Genomic DNA, 22,886 nt, shown 5'->3' on the forward strand with positions numbered 1-22,886 from the left:
ATCAATTGTTCCAGGCAGCATTAAAATATGGATTGATCTTCCTTTTAACACTCTCTTAGAAATTAATCTGTGAGTAGAGTGGTAGCTAAATGAGCCCAAACCAGCCCAGCACAGCAATCCACTCTCATCCCGTACACGAGGTACAAGGACACACACATTCCAAGCTACCTCATCTCTCCAGGGTTTTGCTAGGAAAGGGTTTAGAACAGAGCATCTCACAGCACACCTGCTCCACCAGCTGTCATGAAAAAAACGCTGTTGCAAACTTTTCCTCCACATTCTCCCAACTCTTCCAACTTCAGTAGTCAAATTCCTTGTAAAGTCTGCTCAGCAAGACAGCAAATCAACAGCAAAAGGAAGTTACAGTTAAGAAGTCAGGATTCTCTTGCTTATCTCCATTTTGTTTTAAGATAACACTCACATAAGTGAGTCTTTGCAGCTTACACACATTTAAAAAGCTGGTACCAGGTTATTCACATGATAACATTTTTTGCAATAATAACTTACATAGGTTTACAAGAGAAAAAATACCACACAGAAACAGTGGTTCACTTCTTTTAATCAGACACTGTTACAAAGTGGTTACACATTACAGATATGTGCAATGATCCATTGCTGAAGCACACAGTTCATAAAAGGTTCCCAGTGGATGCAAATGTTTGCTCCATGTTTTCTTTGAATCTTCTTTGTAAACTGAATGCTATAAAATTAAGCTAGTTATGTTACTATTTGCATGCATTAAAGTGATGCACATACTTACCAGTCTCTCACTTTGTCCAATTAAATTCAACATCAGTATTTTGCCACCACCTGTCTTTTGAAAAAGATCAGTAATCCCAGCCCTTTCATACCACTTACACGAAAGCAGTATCAAGTGACAGAAAAAACCTTCACAACACATTCATTTCTGTGGCTGTACTGCTACTGAGAGGGGACAACTCACTCACGTGCTCTATGAAGGTACTAAAACCAGCTTGGAGTTTGCTCAGTTTGGGTTCACTGCACAGTGTCCAGAAACCCTGAAGGAGCAATTGGGAGTCAGCAAGAAGTCTAAGGAAATAGTGGGAAATGCCAACCTCTTCCATATATACTGTACCAGAACTGGGGAAGAAGAGTGCTGAACCACTTGAGACTGGACATCCCAGAGATGATGTTCCACCAGAGGCCTAGCAGGACCTACCCTGGACAGATGCACTTGGTTTTGGTTAAGACAGTCTGGAACACACTGTACCCGTTAGTTATCCCCACGGACTGCCAGGCTGGGGTACCAGCAGTGCAGGTGGCACCCAGCCACTGTGAAAACCAGGACTTCATGAGGTACCTGAGCAGCCAAGAGCCATCAGTTCCTCACCCCAGCTCAGTACTCAGTGTTGCAGTATGAACTGGGGTCACCCACAGAGGTTACAAGAAACGTGGATACACCCTGTTACCAGAACAGCCTCACAGCAAGGGATCCCTACTGCTCACACACACCTGCCACCAAGGTGAAGCAAATACAGGTAAAGCTAAGTTAGAAATTTCACTATATAGGACTGCCCTTTTTTTTCCTGCTAGGGAGAAGCATCTGTGCAACATTAGTTTTGCAGACAAAGCAGTTTAGTGTGAAGTACTGAGAACTGGTGTAAAGAAGATGCCAGAGATGGGCTGCAAGTGTAACTCCTGTGAGCCTGGGAAGACACAATCCCCTTGAAAGTGTGTGTGGTGGTCTGAATTCTGCAGCACTGTGTAAGATTCCAGAATTCTAAAATAAACAGTACCACTGCAAGTGGCAAGACACTCATAAACTCACTCCAGCCCCTCCAGATAAGCTGCACAACTGAAGTGTCTGTTCAGCTCCCACTTTACTCTGACCCTTCAAGTACCTACTGTCTATGGAATTATCCATCTACAATGTCAAAAGTCCCTCAGAGTGTGATAACATGGCCTCAAAAAGTGAATTAAAGCACAGATCTACAGCCCATCCAGCTGTGGATCTATGCTTGGTGCTACAGCACAGAAAAAGTTTTTATCTCCTGTGCTGATATGTAGAAATGAGATACATAAAGTCTAAATAAAAATAGATGGATGCAGCCATTCTGGAGAAAGGTGCATCTTCTATCCCATCACAAAGAACCTCTCCTGTTTTCTTTTAAGGTGTAAAATATTCTATAAAATAAAAATAAAATGTCAGAATATCTGAGAATATGGGATAGGGCAGAAGTAAAATAGAGGCACAGCAGTAACTCTGGAGTAAGATAAAACAGCTGGACAAAACCACATTTGTAGGTAGCCTCTGAAGTGCTGCAATGGACTAACAAAAATAATGATTAAAAAAAGCAGAGAAGAACAAGCTCCTGGCTCACAGGCCTAGCAAAGTAAAAATCTGTTGGTAGGAAATGGTAATTAGTAATAGCTAAAGAAAATCCAAGGATTACATTACTGCTATGGAGTTTACAAACAGAAATGCTTAATCCCCAACACAACAAACACAGGATCCTGTTGGTTTGCTGATAAAAAACAGCCTCATCGATAAAGGCATGTTACTGAAGTGATTTCAAAACTTTCCAGTAACATCAAAGGGTATTTGTTAAGGTTCTGTATTAAATTTTCCTTAAAGGTGCTTGCAGGTATTTATTACCTGCCCACAAGCACAGTTAAATCCATTACAGATCTTCCAAAAAAAAAAAATCTAGATGTTCACTCACTACTGAAATCAGTAGTAGATAACAATCACAGTTCAGAGACCAAAATTCCCCTCATGTATTTAAGTGGTATCATTTGAACAAATTAATTCAAATAGGAACATCAGGTACTTACAGATTAAACTAACCTGTACTGGCAGTGCTGTGGAATTTTTCTTCTCTACCAGTAAGTAGCAAATGCTGAAATTCTGCTGCTAGTTAACAGAAACACAAATTGTATTAAACCAAGGTGTTTAACCCATAATTTAGTTTTTTATTAAAAAAAAAAAAAAAAAGAAAAAGCTGCCAAACTTCAATTATTGCAATTTGTTGCTTAAGAAAAGCATATGAAGTAAAGGCGACTATAAAATTATTTTCAATTTGCCCTTACTCTTCTGATATTTTTTCATACATAACCCATAAATTTAACAAGGTCATCCTATTGCCTACCACAAACATAAAGGAAATTACAATACTTACATTGCCAGGTTCCTTCATTTAAGTCTCATAAAGTGTGTTTTCTTATTCTGGACTTTACAAATGAAAAAGTAAAATGTATTTTCTTCCACTTAGATTTATGAGAAAGAAGCTAAAGAATTCAGTGCAAGTAACTCAATGAAAAAAGAGAAAGAAAAAAAGCTCTGCATGATACCCTGAACTCAAAGCTTTATGTAATTTTTTAAGTTGGGAGACAGTGAAATAGCTTCCCCTGGTTGTATTGCACTAATTTCTGGTAATTCAAAATTACTGTCACCAAAAAACAGCTACTCATATTGGCTACTACAGGCAGCAGCAGCTGAAATTCTACACAGCACCCCCACCCCCTTCTGAATAGCACCTGGGAACATGGTAAAGATTTAGACAAAATTCAAGGAAAAAAATTTGAGATATCAGAAGCTTGAATCTCTTCTAAGGCAGTTAGACCTTGTTTCGCTGCCAACAAGAGAATTTTTAAGGAAGCTTTCAAGCTCTCAAAGTTTGTGCTTTTTCACTTTCAGTTAAGATGATACTGGCATTAAAATTCTGTTTTCTTAAAAAACTTTAAGTTCAAGACTGTATTTCTGGAGAAGTTAAATTCCCTGCCACTAAAACAGCCGTGCTGCTGACTGTCCCCACTGCAAGCAAGCCCCTAAGAATGTCAGAGGTTCCTGAAAGCTTGTTCAGAAGGTGCCAGTGCCTCACTACTCACAGCAGGGACCAGGTATATAAATACCAACCCTCCAGCTATTCACACCAGGGTCAGCCAGAACTGCCTCCCCAGGATGCCCAGAACAAATCCCAAGGATAACCCCCTGGATCCTGCAGTCAGGACAGGACATGGCTGAGGCTCCAGTGCCCAGCTCCCTCAGACACACGGGCACAAGACTAAAGTAAAGATGCATTTCCTCCAGCCCAGCCTTCCTGGGAATCTGGGCTCTGCCAACCAAGGCTGCCCAGAGCTGCTGCTCACAGTGTGCAAGGAAACCCCACGTGTTCCTCAGGACCTCCAAAAAAATGTTATCACATTACACTGTAGAATCACCTGAATTCATCCTGATCCCTTCAACAGCTGCCCCAAAACCTCCCTTACTCTGAACAACCTCCCCAGCCCAGCTACTGCACACAATGTGGGAGTCACCAGCACTGCATTCCTACAGAACCCAGGCACTGTTTCACTGCTCTGAGTATTTTGATGGCAAGCACAGATTTTTTTGGAGTCCCTCATGTGTGGTGTGTACTTTATTTACCACATCTCCCATTCACTTCTCTTGTTTAACACGGGTGCAAATTTACCCAATTTAGCAGAGTATCAGTAACTCCTGCCCCTTGAGTAAAAGTCATGTACTTCTACTTAAGCTTAAAAAACCCCTGAACTCCGAGACCTACCTCTGTTAATATCTATAAAAGTCACTAAAATATTGCCATAATTAGAATAGTCACAAACAGCAAGATGTACAACTTCGTGATACACAAGCTGCTGCAATACTGGAATGCAAGGAGGAACACACTTCATCCCTCAAAGTAAAGACTACAAATTATTTTAACTATCCCCCTTAGATCCACACGAGGAGGCAGGGAGGAAAATATCACTAAGGAAACGTCACAAAAAGAGCAAGACATGAACCATTTACACCAGATGAGACTTTTACGAGTCATTTCAAAGAGATGAGAGGCCAGCTGGTCTAACAGCTGAGGAGATACTCCCAGCAAAAAGCACTTTATGTCATCCTGGGGACTACAAGGACAGCAGCACTTGCACATGTCGCTTAAGGACAAAACACAAAGCAAAGGAAAGTCATTGTTGCTGCCAATTTAAGGACAAACATCAGTCTGTGGTAACATCAGAATAACTCCAATGCCATCTGCCAATGCTACCAACTCCCAAAGAGGGAAGAAACAGGACCTGTCCCATCCAGTCCTTCAGTGACTTACAGAAAGGACAGGAATGCCCAGGGGAAGTGAAGGGGGTGAACTACCCACCAGAAACCACAAGCAGTGTTTGCAGTGGAGCAGGAAAATCCAGCCAGAAAACCTTTAATTCATACAGTAACGCCCCACAGAACTGTCTTAACGTCAAATGCATCATTCAAAAGCAGGTAGTGTGAAATTAAACTTCCTGGAATTGCTTAAAAGCACCTTTAAGGAAAAAAAATCCCACAGCAATGTGGTGCTGAAAAAATGTTATATTTTGCTCACAAAACATGCCAAAACATAAAGAAATGGTTCATTTGCTCTGAAGGATTAGTATACAGAGGTTAAACAATGACACAGTGAAAACAGGAACTGCATTTTGGAGAACTGATTTGACATGTTCATGGGAAAAAAATAACTTCAACAAAACCAGATAAAAGCAATCTCCCTGAACTGGGAAACTTTCAGCTCTCACCAGGGTATCAGTTTATAAGGCATAACCCCAGTGTGGATCTAAGTGGGTACTTCACTGGACACAAGACAGCACATGTATCTGAATTTGAGCTTTGTGGGCTTGATGACAGGCTGAACATGAGGAGCTGGATAGAGTCCACCTACTGCTGCATCAGTCTTAAATGGAAACGGGGAAAAAAGTTCAGGATCAGGCATTTGAAATTTGCCTATTTTTCACTTTGAGTCTCCACAAGATTCAGATACCTAAAGTAAGAAGTACAACCCACACTATTATTTTGGGTTAAACAGTTTCCTTGGACATTGTAGGGAAATAAGAATAAACCAAATGCTCCTGTAAACTAAGAAAGTGAAACAAATCCTAGTTGAAGAGTTGTTCTCATCTTCACTGTTATTGGGAGAGCACCACAATGAGAATTAGAAAAGCAAGGCCATGCTCAGTAACTATTTTGGAACAGTCAGAGGACAATTTTCCAGCCAGACTGGGTGACTTGGAGGGGTCTTCTCCAGGAAAAATGCAAAGGGCAGAGTACAAGCAAAGAAGGGCACAACAGGAATGTGCAATCACTCTTCTAAGTTAAGAATTACAACTCTGTCCTTGAATTCAAATTACTGAAAATCCCATTGGGGGCCATTATTTAGCAAAATCTTGAAGAAATAAGACAGAGTGTATGCTCATCAAAAACTACCATAAATTTTGAAAACCTGAAAAAAAATTGTAAAATCAGACTCCTACATTTATTTTCTATTTCACTGCTGATAGGCTGCAAGACCTCCTTGGACAAAACCTGCTCTTCTGAAGCTGAAGTTGTCTTTAAGCAACCTCAAGCTTCAATGTATTTGCACCAGAGCGAGCAGCTTTTCCTTCACAAAGGGTACAATTTTTTGCTAGTCACTGTGTGAGAGAAGGAACTTCAAATAAACATAACTAAGCAAATTTTGAATATGCAACAGAATTCCACAAAGTTTAAAAAAAACTGCTGTGACTTTCACTATTGTTGCAACAGTCCAAATACTGTTGAGTTTGGTGTATTGGAGAGGTTGAGGAAAAGGTTCTTCCAGAAACTCCAGAAGAAAAATCTGCAGTTTCCATTTCTCACTCTTCTATTCTGTGTTACCAACTTGGATCAAACCTCAGGTTCCTCCCAGGGCTCTACATTAATATTTGCTGAGGTGCAGCTCACGTATGCAGCAGGATTAACATCTCAACCTTCTGCAAAGAAACTGTTCTGGAATTTGGGCTACACAATTTGGTGCCTATAAATGTCACCTGCTGGGTAAAACCTATTTTAAGCACTTCAACAGATCCATCTCCCCAGAAGAGGAAACATTAGTACTTGGTATTTACATGCCACTAATTCAGAGACTACACAAAGTCAACACTACCAAACCCCAAAACAAATACAGCACAAATGCAATGCAGGGAAAGGTGGGGAGGGGCAGTGTGGCTGAAGGACCCCCTGAGCAGCCTCAAAGGAAATGCATTCCAAGAGAAAAGGTACCCAAACATCTTAAAACAGCCTCCCTCCCCCTAAGACTCTTAAAATCACAACGATAATAAAAAGATAAATATTAATATAGAGCCCATCTACCAAAAGAGAATAAAAAACCTAAATTAAAATAAATTTAGGGGCCTTCACCAAACTTGCTGCAAGTTTGGGGACATAAATATCCAACAGCCATAAAGCTGTGAAAGCCCCCAGAATGAATAAAATAAATCCCACTTGCCTCAGACTGAACAGGGCAACACTGAGACTCTGCCTCAGCCTGTCCTATGGCAGGGCTATAGGAAGAAGAAAAATTTAAATTTTAGAAAAAACATGACCCAATTAAGTGAAAGACATGCATTCAAAAGTTAACAAAATTCCAGTGATCAAGCAAACAAAAGAAAATTACTGCAATAGCACCTCTTTGGTTAGGACCAAACAGTATTTTTTGAACTTGGTAGCTATTTCTGAATTGGACAGTTTGTTTTGCTTTGTATCTTGATCAATGGAACGTCAGTCAGTTCTCTTGGGGCATTTTTCCCATAACTGATAGTACTTACTGTACTAGTTCATGAAAAGTAAAGATTCCATCAGCCACTGGAAATGTTCACCCTTGTCTTTGTGTTTATGTAGAAACTAGACCAGTACAATTATTAAGACATTTACTATTAAGTGCCATCAGTTCCCATTTTAAATTGCAGCCCCAGCTCATGGACTGGTGTATCAGTCTCAATTTAACTGAAGGTCATAATGCCCTTCTTGCTGTTCCTACAACTAATGTAATCTTGGTATTTTATTTTTTTATCTTGTATGCAGAATTCTTTGATTCCTATAAAATAACTGTGGGTTATAGATCCCCTTCAATTTTATCCAGGTTTTAATAAGTTACACAGTTCTGTGTAAGTGCTGTTCAAGAGCTCCACACATCAAACCAATGGCAGAAACCACAGCAGGCAGATGCAGCTGAATGTGTTTCTAGAAGCTTATTTATATTCTCCTTTGCATGCACAGAGTGAGGAATTGTTATCCACTGTTATTACATATTCAGCCCAGCCTCAAATTTATTATCACCACCTAAAATCTCATCTGTGGAAAAAAAAATAATCCAGAAGTTTCAGAAGAAATTTTTAGTCCACATAAGCCAGCTAAATGGTCAGTATTTTACTGGTTTGCCAAAGGCAGGAAGCCATTCTAAAGGCAGCATGAAAGAGTCACATCAAGTCTTCTGAAAAACTAGCCCAGGCTTTTTCAAGGTTCTTTCATGCCAGTCTCATCCCTTTTGCCCTAAAGGTCAGCTGCTCATAACAATATTATGAGACCATGCATAAAATAATTTAGAACCTTTCAAACAAGTCCTAAATGCCATAAATTCTGGCACGTTTTTTGCTAAACATTTTCCCGCCTCTGTCTGAGATTTTCTTGTAGTGTTATTTTTTTGTATTCAACATTTGCATTACACTGCAGTTCCAAGACTGGTCAAAATGCTCTTGCAAGTGTTAACTTTACTGTAAGATCTGCCGTGGCGTATTTAGGCAACGACTGAAAAACAAAGCTTCTGCCTATGTAATTACAGCAGCAGAGTCCTGCAGCAGCACAAGAGATGCTTTTCTGTGATCATAAAGGCTTCTGTCATCTCTTTCCAGGGAGAGATGAACTCCAGCAGAAGCCTGTTCCCATGGCTGTGTTACACGTGGGATTTTGCTGGCACAGTGCTGTTGGTTACACTTGGTACTGTAAACCAAGCCTTAGTCTTGACACAAGCCACTACTAACATTCCAAGTAGTTTTCGGAACTCTTTTTGGGTAAATGCACCATAAATCCAACTCTCTGAACATTAAGAAGCAGTATCCAAAGAAATGAGGGCAGGGACCAGCAGACAACACAGGCACTGAAATACCTGCCTGTTTACAGAGGAGTCACACGAGAGACAAGAGTAACTAAAGGCAGCCACATCACAGCTCTTATAGCACAGGAATGACAGGAGCAGGAAAGGGAGTATCCACGTGAAAATCATGGAAAAAATTGTTCACCTGCTTCTATGTGAGTACCAATGAAAAATATGTGGCAGTACTTACTTGAGGGATTATCACAACATTACAACTAAGGAAAGCTCAATCTCAAAATGCATCCAAGCTTTAAGTCTATGCAGTATTAGCTACCAAATGGTACCATTACAAGAACAATGAGACATTCGCTGTTTTAAAAGAGGGAAATTCTTAATTAATACAACTTGCAGAATATGCTGAGTTAACAGTACATGCAGTAAGGTTTGATCCCAGAAGGAGGGGTCTGAAAACAACATACAGAAAGTTATGGAAAGACACCGAACGAAGAAGGGATTTACTTGACTGGGGTAGGAGGGCAAAGCATCCTTACAGCAGCAATATGATCTCCAGAAAAAGCAAGAAGTTCTACACTTTTACAAGCAGTAGTTAAGATCACTTCATAAAGTACGAATTTTATGTGTAGTATTACAAAATGGATAAATATAAGACATTGTAATAATCTCTCCATTGTTGTGTAATTATCCTTATTAGGTAAACAGAAGAAAACCAGAGTATAAAAGCATTGCCTCAGCAAAACAGTTTTATCTGTTAGACTTATGTGTAAAGCAAGATGAAGAGCTAACAAAAGATCTGACATCAAGGCCCACTCAGCACATTTGCAAGCCAAATACTGCACATCTGACAGGTGATCAGCAGATACCAGTGATCAGAGAGGACTGCTTCTCAACAGAGGCTTGGAGTTATGGTCTTACAACTGCTAAACACTTCAGAGAAAGTGCCTGGTAATTCTTAATGGTTAAAATAAGGCCATTCAGCTGTAATTAGACTGCACTGGATGCTCTTGTGCTTTTAGGAGACATTCTGTGACCCCAGGTCAGAAGCTGAGACCATGTAGTGCTTTAGCTGTACTGTATTTTTGCACTTTTAAGAGACAGTACAAAGCCACAGGAAGTACTTACGTGCAGCTAAAAACCCCCAAGACTTTCAAGAAACAGAGCCATAATGCTCAGTAATAGCATTTAAAAAAACTCCATCTACAAAAACATCTGTGGAACAGCGACACAAAAATGCTGACAATCCTTCTAACCTATCCTAAAAGAAGAGCTATCCCCATCAATTAAATTGCACAGATAAGGCTTGAGGCTGGAACATGTATTTAAAGTTGACCTGCAAATGAAAAAATTCACCGCTCATTTTGTTTCCTCCTGTGATAAAGAGGTCAGAGAAGCTCTCACTGCCCTCCCCTCCAAAAAGTCTCTCTCTACATTCTCACTTTCAGCAGGAATATAGCACAGCAACACAGTGATGTCAGATACTCAGAGAACTACAATCTTGACAGGAATTTATGACTCTGCTCTTATAAACAGATAAATGACTAATTCATAGGGAAAAGCCTCTCTGATAAAAAGGTCTCTTACTCCAGACACTTTCACTGAATGGCTCAAGAAAGAAGCTCAGTCAACATCTCATCACACAACAGATGGTTACAGATAGTTCATGAAATTCTGAACACTTAAAAATACAGCGTATAACACATTACTCTTGCCTGCTCTGCCTCTTTCACACACTAAGAAGGTCAAGCTACTATTTCTCTTTTGCAGGTCAACTTCAATACATCAACTGGGAGTCACTCACCCATGTGACATGCACCTGAGCTTCTAGAAAGATGAACCTGAAAGACTCCTGCAATTCCTATGCACTTGCACATTGAGAGGGGTCAGCTGAAGAGTGAACTAACAGGACACACCTGGCACGAGGATGTGTCTTAGAGCACTTTCACATCCTACAAGTAAGTGCCAGGACTAGAAATCAGTTAAAATTTATTGAGGACAAGAAAGCACAAATAAAGAAACATATGCATTAAGAGAAGTTACAACTAGAGTTAGGATGTGCCTCCTGCAGCCTCAGTTTTGAGGAGTCTGTTAATAAGTGTACAGGTCTTTGTCTACTCAGATGTACAGCTAGAGGAGTGACTTTTTAGAACAAGGAATTCAGATTTTATCAAAACAGCACCTATAACCGTGTTCATTACACCAATGGCTACCACAGCATGCATCTGTACAAACCTTTCAGGCAGTTGTCCACAGCTGGTCACGAATAAAAAGGCATATAAATTTTTCTCCTCTTTTATTACAATGAAGTTTATAACAGTACAGAAAAGTCACATGACCTCAGCGGGTCAGTTTACTTAAACCCTGAAACAGGAGGAACTCTAAATACATTAAATATTGTTACAAGTTCAGACTTTAATGTACAAGTAGTTGGGAGTAGTTACAGCCCTCACCAAACTATGTTGGGGACATGAAGTCCAACAGCACTTGAAGTGCTGTGAAGGCATCATTTCACAAAGAGCAACGTAACATCACAGAACTTGCCTTTAAGGTGGTATGTTCATGTAATTCCAGCGCCTTCACAATTTAACGAACCATATTTACTACACTTCACTTCTAAAAACCTAGATGAAACATGAAAAAGAAGCCATACAGTATAAATTGCAACATCAGGAAAAGTTCCTGTTATTATTCCAAATAATTTTTCCCATGTAAAATAAGAATGTCCAATAGCTCCTTGCATGTGGGAAGGTACTTATATTTTTAAAGTCACAATGAAGCCTTAATTGACGGAAGCTCTGCTATATTAACAGCACAAGATGAGAAAAGGTTTAATCTCCAAACCTATTAGAGCGTGAGGAGGAGCGTCAGTAGCGGCCACCTTGCGACATTACGGGGGGTCTCATTCCCATGGGAGGTCGAGGAGGTCCACTTTGGTACGGGGGCACCATCGGAGGTCCCTGACCGTATGGAGGCATGGCCCCAGGAAGATATCCTGGCATGCCCTGGTGATGAGCACCATACTGACCTATAAACAGAACATTTAAGATGCAAAGAATAATTTTTTTTATTTTTTTTAAATAACGAGAAGTTGCTTTTTGTGAAAAGCTTCACCCCTCCCTGCCAGAATAGGCCACTTCAAAGTTTTAAAAAGGTTTATAGCAAAGACAAAGCTTTTCAGGAAAAGAAAGCTGGGAAACTTGTGATTACCATGAGGTGGCATGGGAGGTCTCATTCCTTGTTGCTGTGGAGGAATTCCTGGCTGTGGTGGCATCATACCTCCAATTGGTCCAACTGGTGGATTACCCAGGGCAGCCTGTCCTGGCCGAGGAAGATTGCGCTGGTACTTGGGCAACTGAGCCCTTCTCTCTTCCTAAAACCAGAACACACAACCACAACAGAGTGTGTTAAAACTCTCCAAAAGCAAAGTAAAGAGAGTACAGGTATTAAACTATTTTTAACCACCTTACAAATTCAGAGACTACCAGTAACATTACACAGGAGCACCTGGATTTTCCCCTTTCCTGCAGTTACTGCATTAATATCAGCCAACGGAGCGTTTTGCACACAACACAAATTCTGCCCCTCCCCAGCTCAACAAAGCCTTTTTCTCTTAAGCTGAGACAAAAATGCTGAACACAAATCTAAAGATACCTGACCTGAAATTAAGGTTCATTTGTTTTATCCATAAATTCCATTTTCTGACTGCTGTAACAGCACCAAAACCACTTCAAACTGTTCAGTCTCTTGTTCTACACTACCTGTATGTATTAAACTTCAAGCTTAAGTCACACTGCAGGAAAAGTCCAAATTACATTTTGGGTTGAGTGATTTCCCATCACCAACAAAGCTAAGGCACAGAACTGCAGCAAGAGCACTGCCATATGCCAGTCATCTCAGTTACATTAATTCTGCACAGTTTGCACTCTCACCATGATTAAAATACACATAATACAGAGCGCAGAAGAAATTCCATTTAATCAGCCATACCAGCACAAATTGCATTTTTCAGTGAGAGAATGAAAACATTTTAACTTACCAGTGATATATCCTCATCTGGATGGATCAACTTACTGGTTGCACTGGTTGTGGTGAGGGTAGCAGGCTTACTTGTTATAGATGTGGCTGGTTTAGCTGCAGTACTGTTGGTGGTGCTAGTGGTTGAGGCTGTGGACTGTGTGTAAGCAGGGAATGTAGGTTTTGGGGGCTCTGTTGTCGTTGCAGGTGTAGAATTCAAAGGTTTGAAATCAGTACCAACTGGCCCTGGCACAGCTGCTGCAGCCTGTGGAACACAGGGACAGGTCAATATTTGTGTCTCAAAGCATAAGTAAACTTAAATAATGATGTCTCTTAGAGCTCTGAAACCTTCCAGTGAGATACATAATTATAACAAGCTTGACAAAAGTAAAGTTCAGCCTTATTGCATACTAGAGCAACTGAAAACAAAACAAAATAAAACCCAGGATATACACATATACACACACACACCGGAAAGTCTAAAATTTGCAGGTCAAAAGCCACAACTAGACAGAAGGAACAAACAAAAAAACCCCAAAACCCCACTATCAAAACCTTTATCTGAAATACTGAATTTGGTAGATGTCTGAATCTTTCCTGAACCACTGTTTTGTAAAGAGCTCTAAGTATAAATTCATTGTTCTCTCACTAATTAACATACTTTAGCAACCATTAGTTCAGAGTACAGCTCAAACTGATAGTTTTCATTAAAATTTAGTAGTTAAGTAATATTTTAATCCAATATTTAAGAAAGCTCTATTGTGTCAGGGCTTTGAAGTGTTCTCTGCATAAAAACACTGAAGCATTGTCACAAAGTACTATGTCTATCTACAGAACTTTAATCTCATTTGAGAATGAAGAATCAGCAGAAGCAGATACGAGGTTCACTACAGATTCCAGCAATCCACCTTTCCTACTTTTTTCTTTAAAAAACCCTGCAAATGTCTGCTTTACAAAGCTGTCTCAGAAGACATAGCAATCTCCAAAGCAAGCCTTAGTTATGAGAGAATGCTTTTGTTTCTAGTCACTGTGTATTTACAATTATCTGAACTTCCCAATCGAAACAAACAAAAAAATCTAACATTTTGCACATAATGCAAACGAAAAATTCCCTACACATTGTGATGTACCATATTAAACAACATAAACTAAAAAGCCTTAACCATGCATCAAGCTATCCACTGCCCACTAAAATGCATTTAACTGCTTTCATGCTTTTTTAACCCTTTAGAACCAGGATGTAACATTCTTTCACACTAAAAAAAAAAAATCGGGCACTTTGACAAGTTTATTTCTAGTAAGACACAACTCCCAATCAAGGACTCTGCGGTTTTACCAGCTAAACATAATCAGGAAGGTAACAGAAGGGATCTGAAGATGTTTAGTCAATTTTAGATTTCACAGAACGGTCCAAAGGGTTAAGTTGCAAAGCAATTTGTTTTGAACTGTGACTTCCTGCGTACTTGTGCTGTGCTAGGAAACAGAGCGTTAGAAGACGCTGACAGACTTTCTGAATTGGAGGAAGCTGCACTTGAGCTTGTGACAGGTGTCCCCATCTGTAGCATAAAAGAAAGGAAACAGTGAAAAGTCTCCAAACAAATGGGTGGAAAGTATCCACATGAAAGGATTTCTTATGCTAAACCCTTTCTTATTAAAGGACTGGGCTTTTGTAAACAAGTATCTTCCCTGCAGAAGTCCAAAATGCAAATAATACACTAAGAAGGTTTCTAAAACATACTTGAAAGCAAGTAAAGACTTCAGGACTTACACACAAGTGCATTCAAAGGGAAGAGGTCACAAGCCACAATCAATCCCCACTTCCCTCCCCAACACATTCAAATGAATTTTTTACTACCCTAACTTACTCCTAAACTTTCTGAAGTAAAGGACCTCCTAACTCAGGCAATGTTTAAGCAGTTAAACAAGATGACAGAATAAATCAGTCTATCAATTGGCAGAGAGCCCATTATGAGAATAGCTGAGAACAAGTCATGCCAAGACTCATAATTTGTAAATCTCAGGTAGAGTTCTGTGCAATCAGACTCCTGTGGCTGACTAACACACCCCTTCACCCACCCAAAGCACCTTTATAAACAACAGACTAAAGGCATTAAACAAATAAGTGTTTTGCCTACTCCTCTCTTGCCCACATGCTTACAGAATTATTTGGTTTCACGGCTGTTGCAAGACAAAGAATCTCTTACAATTCACTCAAGCACTACACTGAATTAAACTTCAAAATCAACCCAAGCAAGAAACCAGTCATTTCTGGGGCCTCCTCAGTAATAAACAGCCACTGCTGACACTGTGGCAATTTGATGGATATAACAGCAGCTATTCCAGGCTCTGGGATCCCTTACCTGCCCCGCACTTGGGAAGAGTGGTTTAGTGACTGGAGGCTGTGGGGTGGGTGCTGTTGCAGCAGGAGCTGGAGGCCGGTTAAGGATGCCTGGAGCTGTGACAGGCTGTGCTTGTGTCATTGGGGGCATGCCAGGCCGCGGCCCCACGGGGGGAGGCATACCTGCAACCACAAAGCATTGCCAACGGATCAGGCTCCAGGGGGAAAGAGTATTCCTTTAGAGAATTCTGTTCACAGCGTTCCTCAGAACCATCTCCCACAAGGAAGATGTATTTCTAAGGCAACAGTAAAACAAAACATGACACAGGGTAACATCAGCAATCACCAAGCAGTAACACAGGCAGTAACCTCCAACCCTTCAGAGCAGTACTGAAATAAGTCACTTTTTTACTAAAGCTTCCATAATGAAGTTTATGCTCTCATTAAACCAATGCAATTAATGCAGTAACTGTTTCCAACACACTGTGCCTACCCTGCCACGAGTGTGGATGAGACTGGTACAAAATCAAAGAGCCTCAGCCCTTATGAACAGCACCAGGACTGTGACAAACACTGTCAGTGCTGGGGGGCTTCAGCACGGTGACTTTTTGTAGTCTGTCATCCCAAAACCGGCACTTGGCGTGCACGGGGCTCTAGGAGAGGGTCAGGTGGGAAGTTAACAGCTCCCAGGGGTTCCATCAAGCAAACCAGCAAATCTCAGCTCATTACCACACAGCTGCTGCTCAGGTGGAACACCCTGAGAACTTAAGGCTGCTCGAGAGCTGCACAAGCTCAAGAGACATCTCTTCCAGCTATGGTAAGAGACCAAAATTGCAGTTAAGTTTCTTCAAACAGAAGGCTCATTAGTTGGGTAAATCACCAGCATTATTTCTCACATTCCACATTTTCAATCATTACTATTTTCCAGCTGCAGCCACAGACATTAAAAAAAAGGGATGAGGCAACACAACAGCCAGAGGATATGCAATAAGAAAACTATATTCTATTTTTCACTTTAACAACAGAGTAAAACTCAAATAATTATTTATAATAAAAAGCCATAAATTAACCACCTCTGCACAAGAGTGACTTCTGTGGCAATCAAACCACATCAAGGTGGTGGCACTTATATAAATCCTATATCTTAGTGAAAATAAATAAATATAACTCTCACCATAGTACGAGTTCGACAACCCTGACCTACCTGGTGGCATACCAGGCATAAGAGGTGGGATTCCTGGCCCAGGAGGCATCATTCCACCCATTGGCATCATCCTATTAAACAGAAAATGAACACTGGTATGAACACTCGCGATAAACTGTTAAGACAATTGGCACATACCTGTATTAGACAAAAAAATCATGATAAATAATTCCAAGAAGCTCCCAACAGAGGCAATTCAAAACCAGCTGACTCCACAAGAAAAAAAACCCCAAGAAACCCAACACCCAAAACCCCAAGAAAATTTGAACTTTAATTTCTTAAGATTTCACTTCCACTATTATGAAATTTCCAGAACTGGTGTCCCTCTTGAAATCTATTTCAGGCTACCAGTTGCAGCAAAGTGTTCCAAGAACACTCAGGAAGTCTGAATGTAGGAAAACAGCCAGTTCAAATCACCCTTCAACCACTGTACATCTGCTGCTACTCCTCTGACACCACAAGTGAATGGCAGAGAACCCAAATGTGTGCAACTATCCACAAAATATTGATAAAAGCAGAGGGTAAGAAAGCTGCTGGAGTTTCAATTACAGTAAATAATCCACATACTAATGATAAAGTGGATTTTTTTTTAATATGAGAAGTTCTCATTATAATATATTTTTCTCCATATTAAAAAGGGCTTTTCCTTAGATGAATATGTGTGACTGTTTTACAGGGAACAAACCAAGTGTAGCTTTAATTTGCTTAATTTTTTGCAGATGCTCGAAGACAGATAAGGGAAACAAACTAAGGGAACACTCATTACTTTAGTGAGCAAGACAAACGGATGTGCAGCAACACCCCAAAACCCCACTAAGAAGCAGTTTGTTTGTATGACAGAGTCAAGACACCTTCACCACTGGTGTTTCAGGATCAAAATAAATCACCATGAGGAGGTGAGCACTCATTCTGCAAAGCCTGAGTTCTATTCCCAAGTCCTCTGCCACTGCTAAAGGGAACACCCAGTGCAGGAGCAGGAGTGGCTGCAGACATAGCACCATTACCCCTTTTTGGGGTGATGGTCAGAGGAAGCAAAGTCAGTCCTGACACACACATTAGACACAAAAAAGTGCTGGATGCTCCCTGCCTGCTGCCCCCGGAAAGGGAACTTCCCGAGGAACTGCAGAGACAGTGCTAGAAATATTGTCAAACTAAAAACAAAGTTGCTTTCTGTGTCCTAATTCCTCTTTCCTCATTTTTAGACACAAGACAATCACGTTAAGTAAGTAAAACTTTAGATTAAAATGGGTAAAAAGATAGTGCAACCTCTGCTCCCTAATGGAAATGCAGGGAAGGTTTGGCAAATCCAGCTGTGTTTTTACTGGGTGATGTAACAGTCACCTGACATTAACAAGGAGTTTAGTCAGGACTAAGCACCAGAAAACCTGATTAAATTCTGTTTAGTTTCCACTCAGAAAAGCTAAAGTTATGATGAGCATCCACACCACATTCGACTATGACATGATTTTTAAATTCAAAGATTGTTAAATCAATATTTATGTCCCAAAAGACAACAACCTTCCACCTCAGTGAACTTTAAAACTTAAAAACTGAGTTCCTGCAGTATGTTCTGCAGTGTAAAGGACTGAGCACATGGAGCTCTACTCTGGTTCAAGAGACCCCTAAGGGTCTATTTTGTTAATATTATGTAGAGCACATGTCACACATAGTTTTGTAAATATTTAGATAAAGCATAAAAACATATTATACAACAACAAAACCTAACTAGACATTTCCCCCAAATTCTCAGGCAATATTCAGAGGTTTTCAGTAAGACAATTTCAAGCTTATCAAAAACATGACATAAAATGGCATAATGAATGTACCTAGAATTACATTAATGAGATGCTTACATGTTTCCACCACAAAATGACTGCATGTATTTTCTCTGTTGATGTAATCTGTGAAAATTTATGACAAAATCAAAAATCTAACTGTGAATTTTCAAAACACATTGTGATAGGGTACGGTGTCAACCCCAAACAAGCATAAAAAACCAACACCTTTTGCCCAAAATACAAGAAAAATATTAATTATCCAGTATCTTTTTCCTGTAAGGTTGATGACTGATAAGCAGATGCACAACATATGTGCAGTGCACAAGGGAAGTGGCTCACAGAAGGCTCTAAACCAACACAGCAAAACTTTAAATTAATATACTACTATTTAATGAAGTTAAAAGAAAGGCAACATACTTTACACATAAACTCACAGCTTGGCCATATTTTACATGTTGGTTTACAGCCATCCAGTTCTCTAGTTAGTCTTAATATTTAGGTCACAGAGTTTACAATTTCCTAAACACATTTTTTTAATTAGCTTTACTTCTTCTGTGACACTTTGAAATGCACAGTATTTATATGTAATATCAAGTCTTCCTTGCTACTCACCCAGGTGGCATTCCAGGCATCACTGGAGGCATTCCAGGCATCATAGGTGGAACACCTGCCATTAATGGTGGAATACCTTAAAAGAAAAATACATTTTCAGCAACTCTGACAATATACAGTTGCTAGCAAATGGCACCTAATAAATGTGGACTGGATAACTGCTTTACAGGGAGCTCTAAAAGGTTGCTTTTGAAATAACGTTGCTTACAAACAACACAATATAAAACACCTGCAAATCTGACTTGGATTTGTTGCTCTCAGTCCTGCAAGACTCTAAATTTTCTTAGTGGTCTCCAAAGAACACACCTTACTGCAAGGAGAAGAGACCATTTTTCACTCACTGAGCAAAATTCTTTCCTCCCCATATTTGTGGCCTGTGTATAAACTGCCTGTTCTGTGTGAGCAGTCTCTACATACACAACAGCCTTTCTGCCCTGTTTCCAAAACCCCACAAACAAACATCTCTGGCAGACATCTCTTTGAAGCACTAAGCTGCCTTACCACCACATGCCTTCAATCTACATACCAGCTGTAGGTATCTTAATCTACTCCATGAAGGAAGACGTGCAGGGGAAGGACACAGAATGGGGGAACAAAATGAAGAAACTGCTTATCTGCACCTCACAGAACTATTTCATGACCTCCCAGACCCAGTGTTAAAAGGGCAGATTATTACTCAGCACACCAGCAGCAATTTGTGTAATTTCTACCCAGCTTTTCACACCCTCTCACCTGGAGGCATCCCTGGAGCACCTGGCACAGGAGGCAAACCCGGCTGTGCCATTGGGGGAATGTACCCCTGCTGTGGCTGAACCTGCTGGGGTTGAAATGAAGTCGAAGCCGCAGATTCGTCATCTTCATACTCATCAGAATCATCCTGTTGTTTCTTTTTCTGGCTCTCTGCAGACAGGACAGTGGATGGTCAGACAGAATGCAAATCACATTCTATGAAATTAACTTTATCTGGGGTGTTCTGGTTGGAACAAAACCAGTAAAATTCCAATCTGGAGCTGCCATTAGAGAAGGCGTTAAAGCCAACCCTCACTGTGTCCACGGCTGAGCAAGGACCAGACCAGGGAAATAACACTTAACCAGCCACATTACACCTTACCCTGAGTTTTTTGTTCAAGTAACCTCCTCCGTTCCTCCATATCTTTTTCTGGAATGCCCTCCATCCCATAGATTTCCAGTTCAATGTCTGTTCTTCCGGGAATAGCATTTGGAACAGCATCTATTGTTTCCTTATGTACCTAAAGAAAAAGAAAACCAAACAAATGCTGCTGACCACAATTCAGGTTCAATTCTCTGTGTTCTTCAGCCAGTTTCAAGATAAAAAAGGAACATTCTTAATGGGAATAATCTCTCTGGCCAAGCATATCCTTGATTGTGCTTCCTAATCTCTGGTAACTACTATTAGCTCTAAAACCACTTTACAGACTTGTCTTAGAACAACAAGACAACACAATTCCTTCACTCCTCCTCCAGAACTGAGGGCAGAGATCTCTGCTGCACAGTGTCCATCTGACTGCTGACACAGCAGGACTCCTGTGCTGGAAACAGGACACTGCTGCCTTTTTTGTATCAGTCTTTAAGACCCTGGAAGCCCCAAACACCACCTTTTTAAGGTCACTATTCATTCAAATTTTAGATACTCTTAGAAAAAGCCCATGTAAATCTAACACTCCTTACCTGCATGCAATGTATAGCTAAACCAGGTCCTGTATACAGTTTCTTATGACATATATGGCATTTAAAGTGCTTTGCTTTCTGATGCTGTATAAGGATTTTTTCATCGTCAAAATCCCTATTACAATACCTGTAGAAGACTGTTAAGGAAACATTTAACCCTGAAAGTGACCTCCTAGACAAAATCAAGGTAATTAGCACCAGGGTGATTTTTGCTGAAGCAAAAGACACAGGAAGCATCTCTGAGCATTCAAAGAGTAACAGCTATTTCATGTATGTCTGAAATCACCACCCTCATGTGATCCAGTATTTCCCTCATCAGACAGGTATAAAACTGTGTGCAATAAGAATAATTTGATTCCATGTCCTTTGTCACGTGGTTTTCAAGTCCTACTTCTTTTTAAGTGGACTCGCTCTTTCTCTTCAAGGGTGTGGATTAAAATAAAGTTGCAAAAGCACTAAAGGAGAAACAGACTGAAAATCAGAAAAACGGAAGCCATGATAAAGACTCAAAGTGTCTCTTTAGTAACAAGTACCGGTAACTAACAAACATAAAAGAACAAAGGTCTTAGTTAAAAATTCCTTTCCTACCCAGCTATCAATTCTTCTGACACTGCATAATTTGCTGCAGTCATTAAAGAATTCTCTGCTTTTAAACAAAAGTATTTTAAACAAGGAACTTTCTGGATATCTACATAACCGAAGAGGCAAAACTGCATTTCCTTCCTGCAGGTCAGCACTGGGATTTCAGCAAACACTCCACACACATCTTCCTCGGCAAGACAAATACACGTTTGCAATTCGTTATTAACACAATGTTAACACTGTTAACACAAAGTGTCTCTTGCTTCCGCCAAAACGTGAAATACATTAACATCTAAAACAGAAGCCTTCCAACATAAAATGGCAAAATATCTCAGAGGAGCTTATAAATTCCTTTATTAAACAATCCTAGATTGGGCAGAAACATCTGAGAGAGAGAAAAGGTAAATTTGTAACCACTCCCCAATAGACAGCAGATTCTGAAGGAGGGACCGAAGAAAAATCCACCGGTATTTCAGGACACTGAGAAATTCCACCTGACGGTGATGCAGCAATTACAAATTTGAAAGCCTTCCCGGCCACAAAAAAAAAAGAAAAAAAAAGGCAAAAAAAGAAAGAAGTTTCCAAAAACTCTCTTTTAATCACATTCCCCTCCTTGAATAGCTGTGTATATTAGGAGCAGGATTTTCTCGCTTGTAACATCCTTTCCCCGGGGGCTAAAGATCGTTTTCTTTTTTCCCCACGACGCCGGCAACCCCGCGGGCCCGGTCCGGCTTCAGGGAGCGAGTGTGAGGCCGCGGCCTCGGCAGGAGCGGCCCTGAGAAGAAAAAGGGCACGGACCGGGGCCCATCCCGAGCAGCACTGGGATGGAACAGCGCCGAGCACCGAGACAAACCGTAACGGGGGTGAGGAGAGGGGGGAGCCCTGTCCCGGGGCAGGCCGAGGCCGAACGGCGACCGCGCCAGGCCGCTCCCCTCCCCCACCCAGATCCCCGCACCCGCCGCGTCTCACACACAAGGATACCAGCACCAAGGCTTCAGCTGCTTCTTCTTCTTACGTCCCATGGCTGTGGTAGCGACCCCGAGCTACAGAGCAGGAGAGCCGAGCGCTCCCTCAGAACCGCAGCGCCCGCGCGACCGCCCCGGACCGAGCGAAGAGGTACAAAATGGCGGCCGAGCTCCCTCAGGCGCCACCGCCTCCGCGCTCCCAGCGTGCACCGCGCCGGGAGGGAGGGGAGGGGGGAGCGCCCACGTGACGCGCGCGCGGCCCCCTCGGGCTGTCCCGTGTACCCTCACGGCGCCGCCGCCATTTTGTCCGGTGGGGGCTGTGGGTGCGCGGCCTGAGGCACTGACATGTGTCATAGAGTTATAGAGTCACGGGATGGTTTGGGTTGGGAGGGACCTTAAAGAGCATCTCGTTCCACCCCCTTGCCGTGAGCAGGGACACATTCTATTAGACCAGGTTGCTCAGAGCTCCATCCAGCTCACCACCCTCACAGCAAAGAACTTCCTCCTAAGATCTAATCTAAACTGTTTCTCATCTTCGTATTTAGTGGCGCAGAGAAACTGTGTTTTCCCTACGAAATCTGACAGGGCAAGAAGACGGTGTTGCTTAGACTGTGCTGTGCACCGCTGTGGTGCCAGCTGTGTCCATGTTACGTACGGGCTGCTGACAGTGAGGCCGTGGGGTGTGGGGAGCCTGGCCCTCCGAGAACACAATAAAACCAACTGAAACGTGTTGAGTTGTCACCCTCCTCAGCTTCCTGTGCCTGGCCGGGCTGGTCCCTCTGTTACACTGGCAACCCATTGTGGGGTGTGTCTGTGTTATCCCCACAGCTCTCCAGCTCCGGGCCGGTCCACTGG

The 22,886-nt window shown here is 41.3% G+C and overlaps 1 protein-coding gene across 6 annotated transcripts; it reads right to left on the reverse strand.

Annotated features, from left to right (window-relative positions):
• Positions 1–542: 542 nt before the first annotated feature.
• ZNF207 (zinc finger protein 207) lies at positions 543–22,208 on the reverse strand. 6 transcript variants are annotated; one of them, XR_003546102.2, is made up of 13 exons: positions 22,048–22,208; positions 20,485–20,611; positions 19,907–20,045; positions 19,528–19,695; positions 18,796–18,871; positions 16,376–16,476; positions 15,224–15,384; positions 14,327–14,419; positions 12,886–13,128; positions 12,057–12,219; positions 11,691–11,874; positions 11,391–11,470; positions 543–7,305 (listed from the first exon to the last, which is right to left on the reverse strand). XR_003546102.2 is itself a non-coding variant. In XM_027749671.2 (12 exons), exons 1-11 carry the CDS (start codon positions 22,086–22,088, stop codon positions 11,714–11,716), a joined length of 1,473 nt encoding a protein of 490 aa, XP_027605472.1. In that variant the 5' UTR covers positions 22,089–22,208; the 3' UTR covers positions 11,126–11,470; positions 11,691–11,713. The 6 variants fall into 6 exon arrangements, 5 of the variants coding, with proteins under 5 accessions (XP_027605472.1, XP_027605471.1, XP_027605473.1 ...); XM_027749671.2 differs by lacking the exon at positions 543–7,305 and having other exon boundaries at positions 11,126–11,470; XM_027749670.2 differs by lacking the exon at positions 543–7,305 and having other exon boundaries at positions 11,126–11,874.
• Between the last annotated feature and the right edge of the window lie 678 nt (positions 22,209–22,886).

Source organism: Pipra filicauda, unplaced genomic scaffold (assembly GCF_003945595.2).
Source record: "Pipra filicauda isolate LSUMZ 115617 unplaced genomic scaffold, ASM394559v2 scaffold80_size11013439_pilon, whole genome shotgun sequence".
Taxonomy (NCBI): domain Eukaryota; kingdom Metazoa; phylum Chordata; class Aves; order Passeriformes; family Pipridae; genus Pipra; species Pipra filicauda.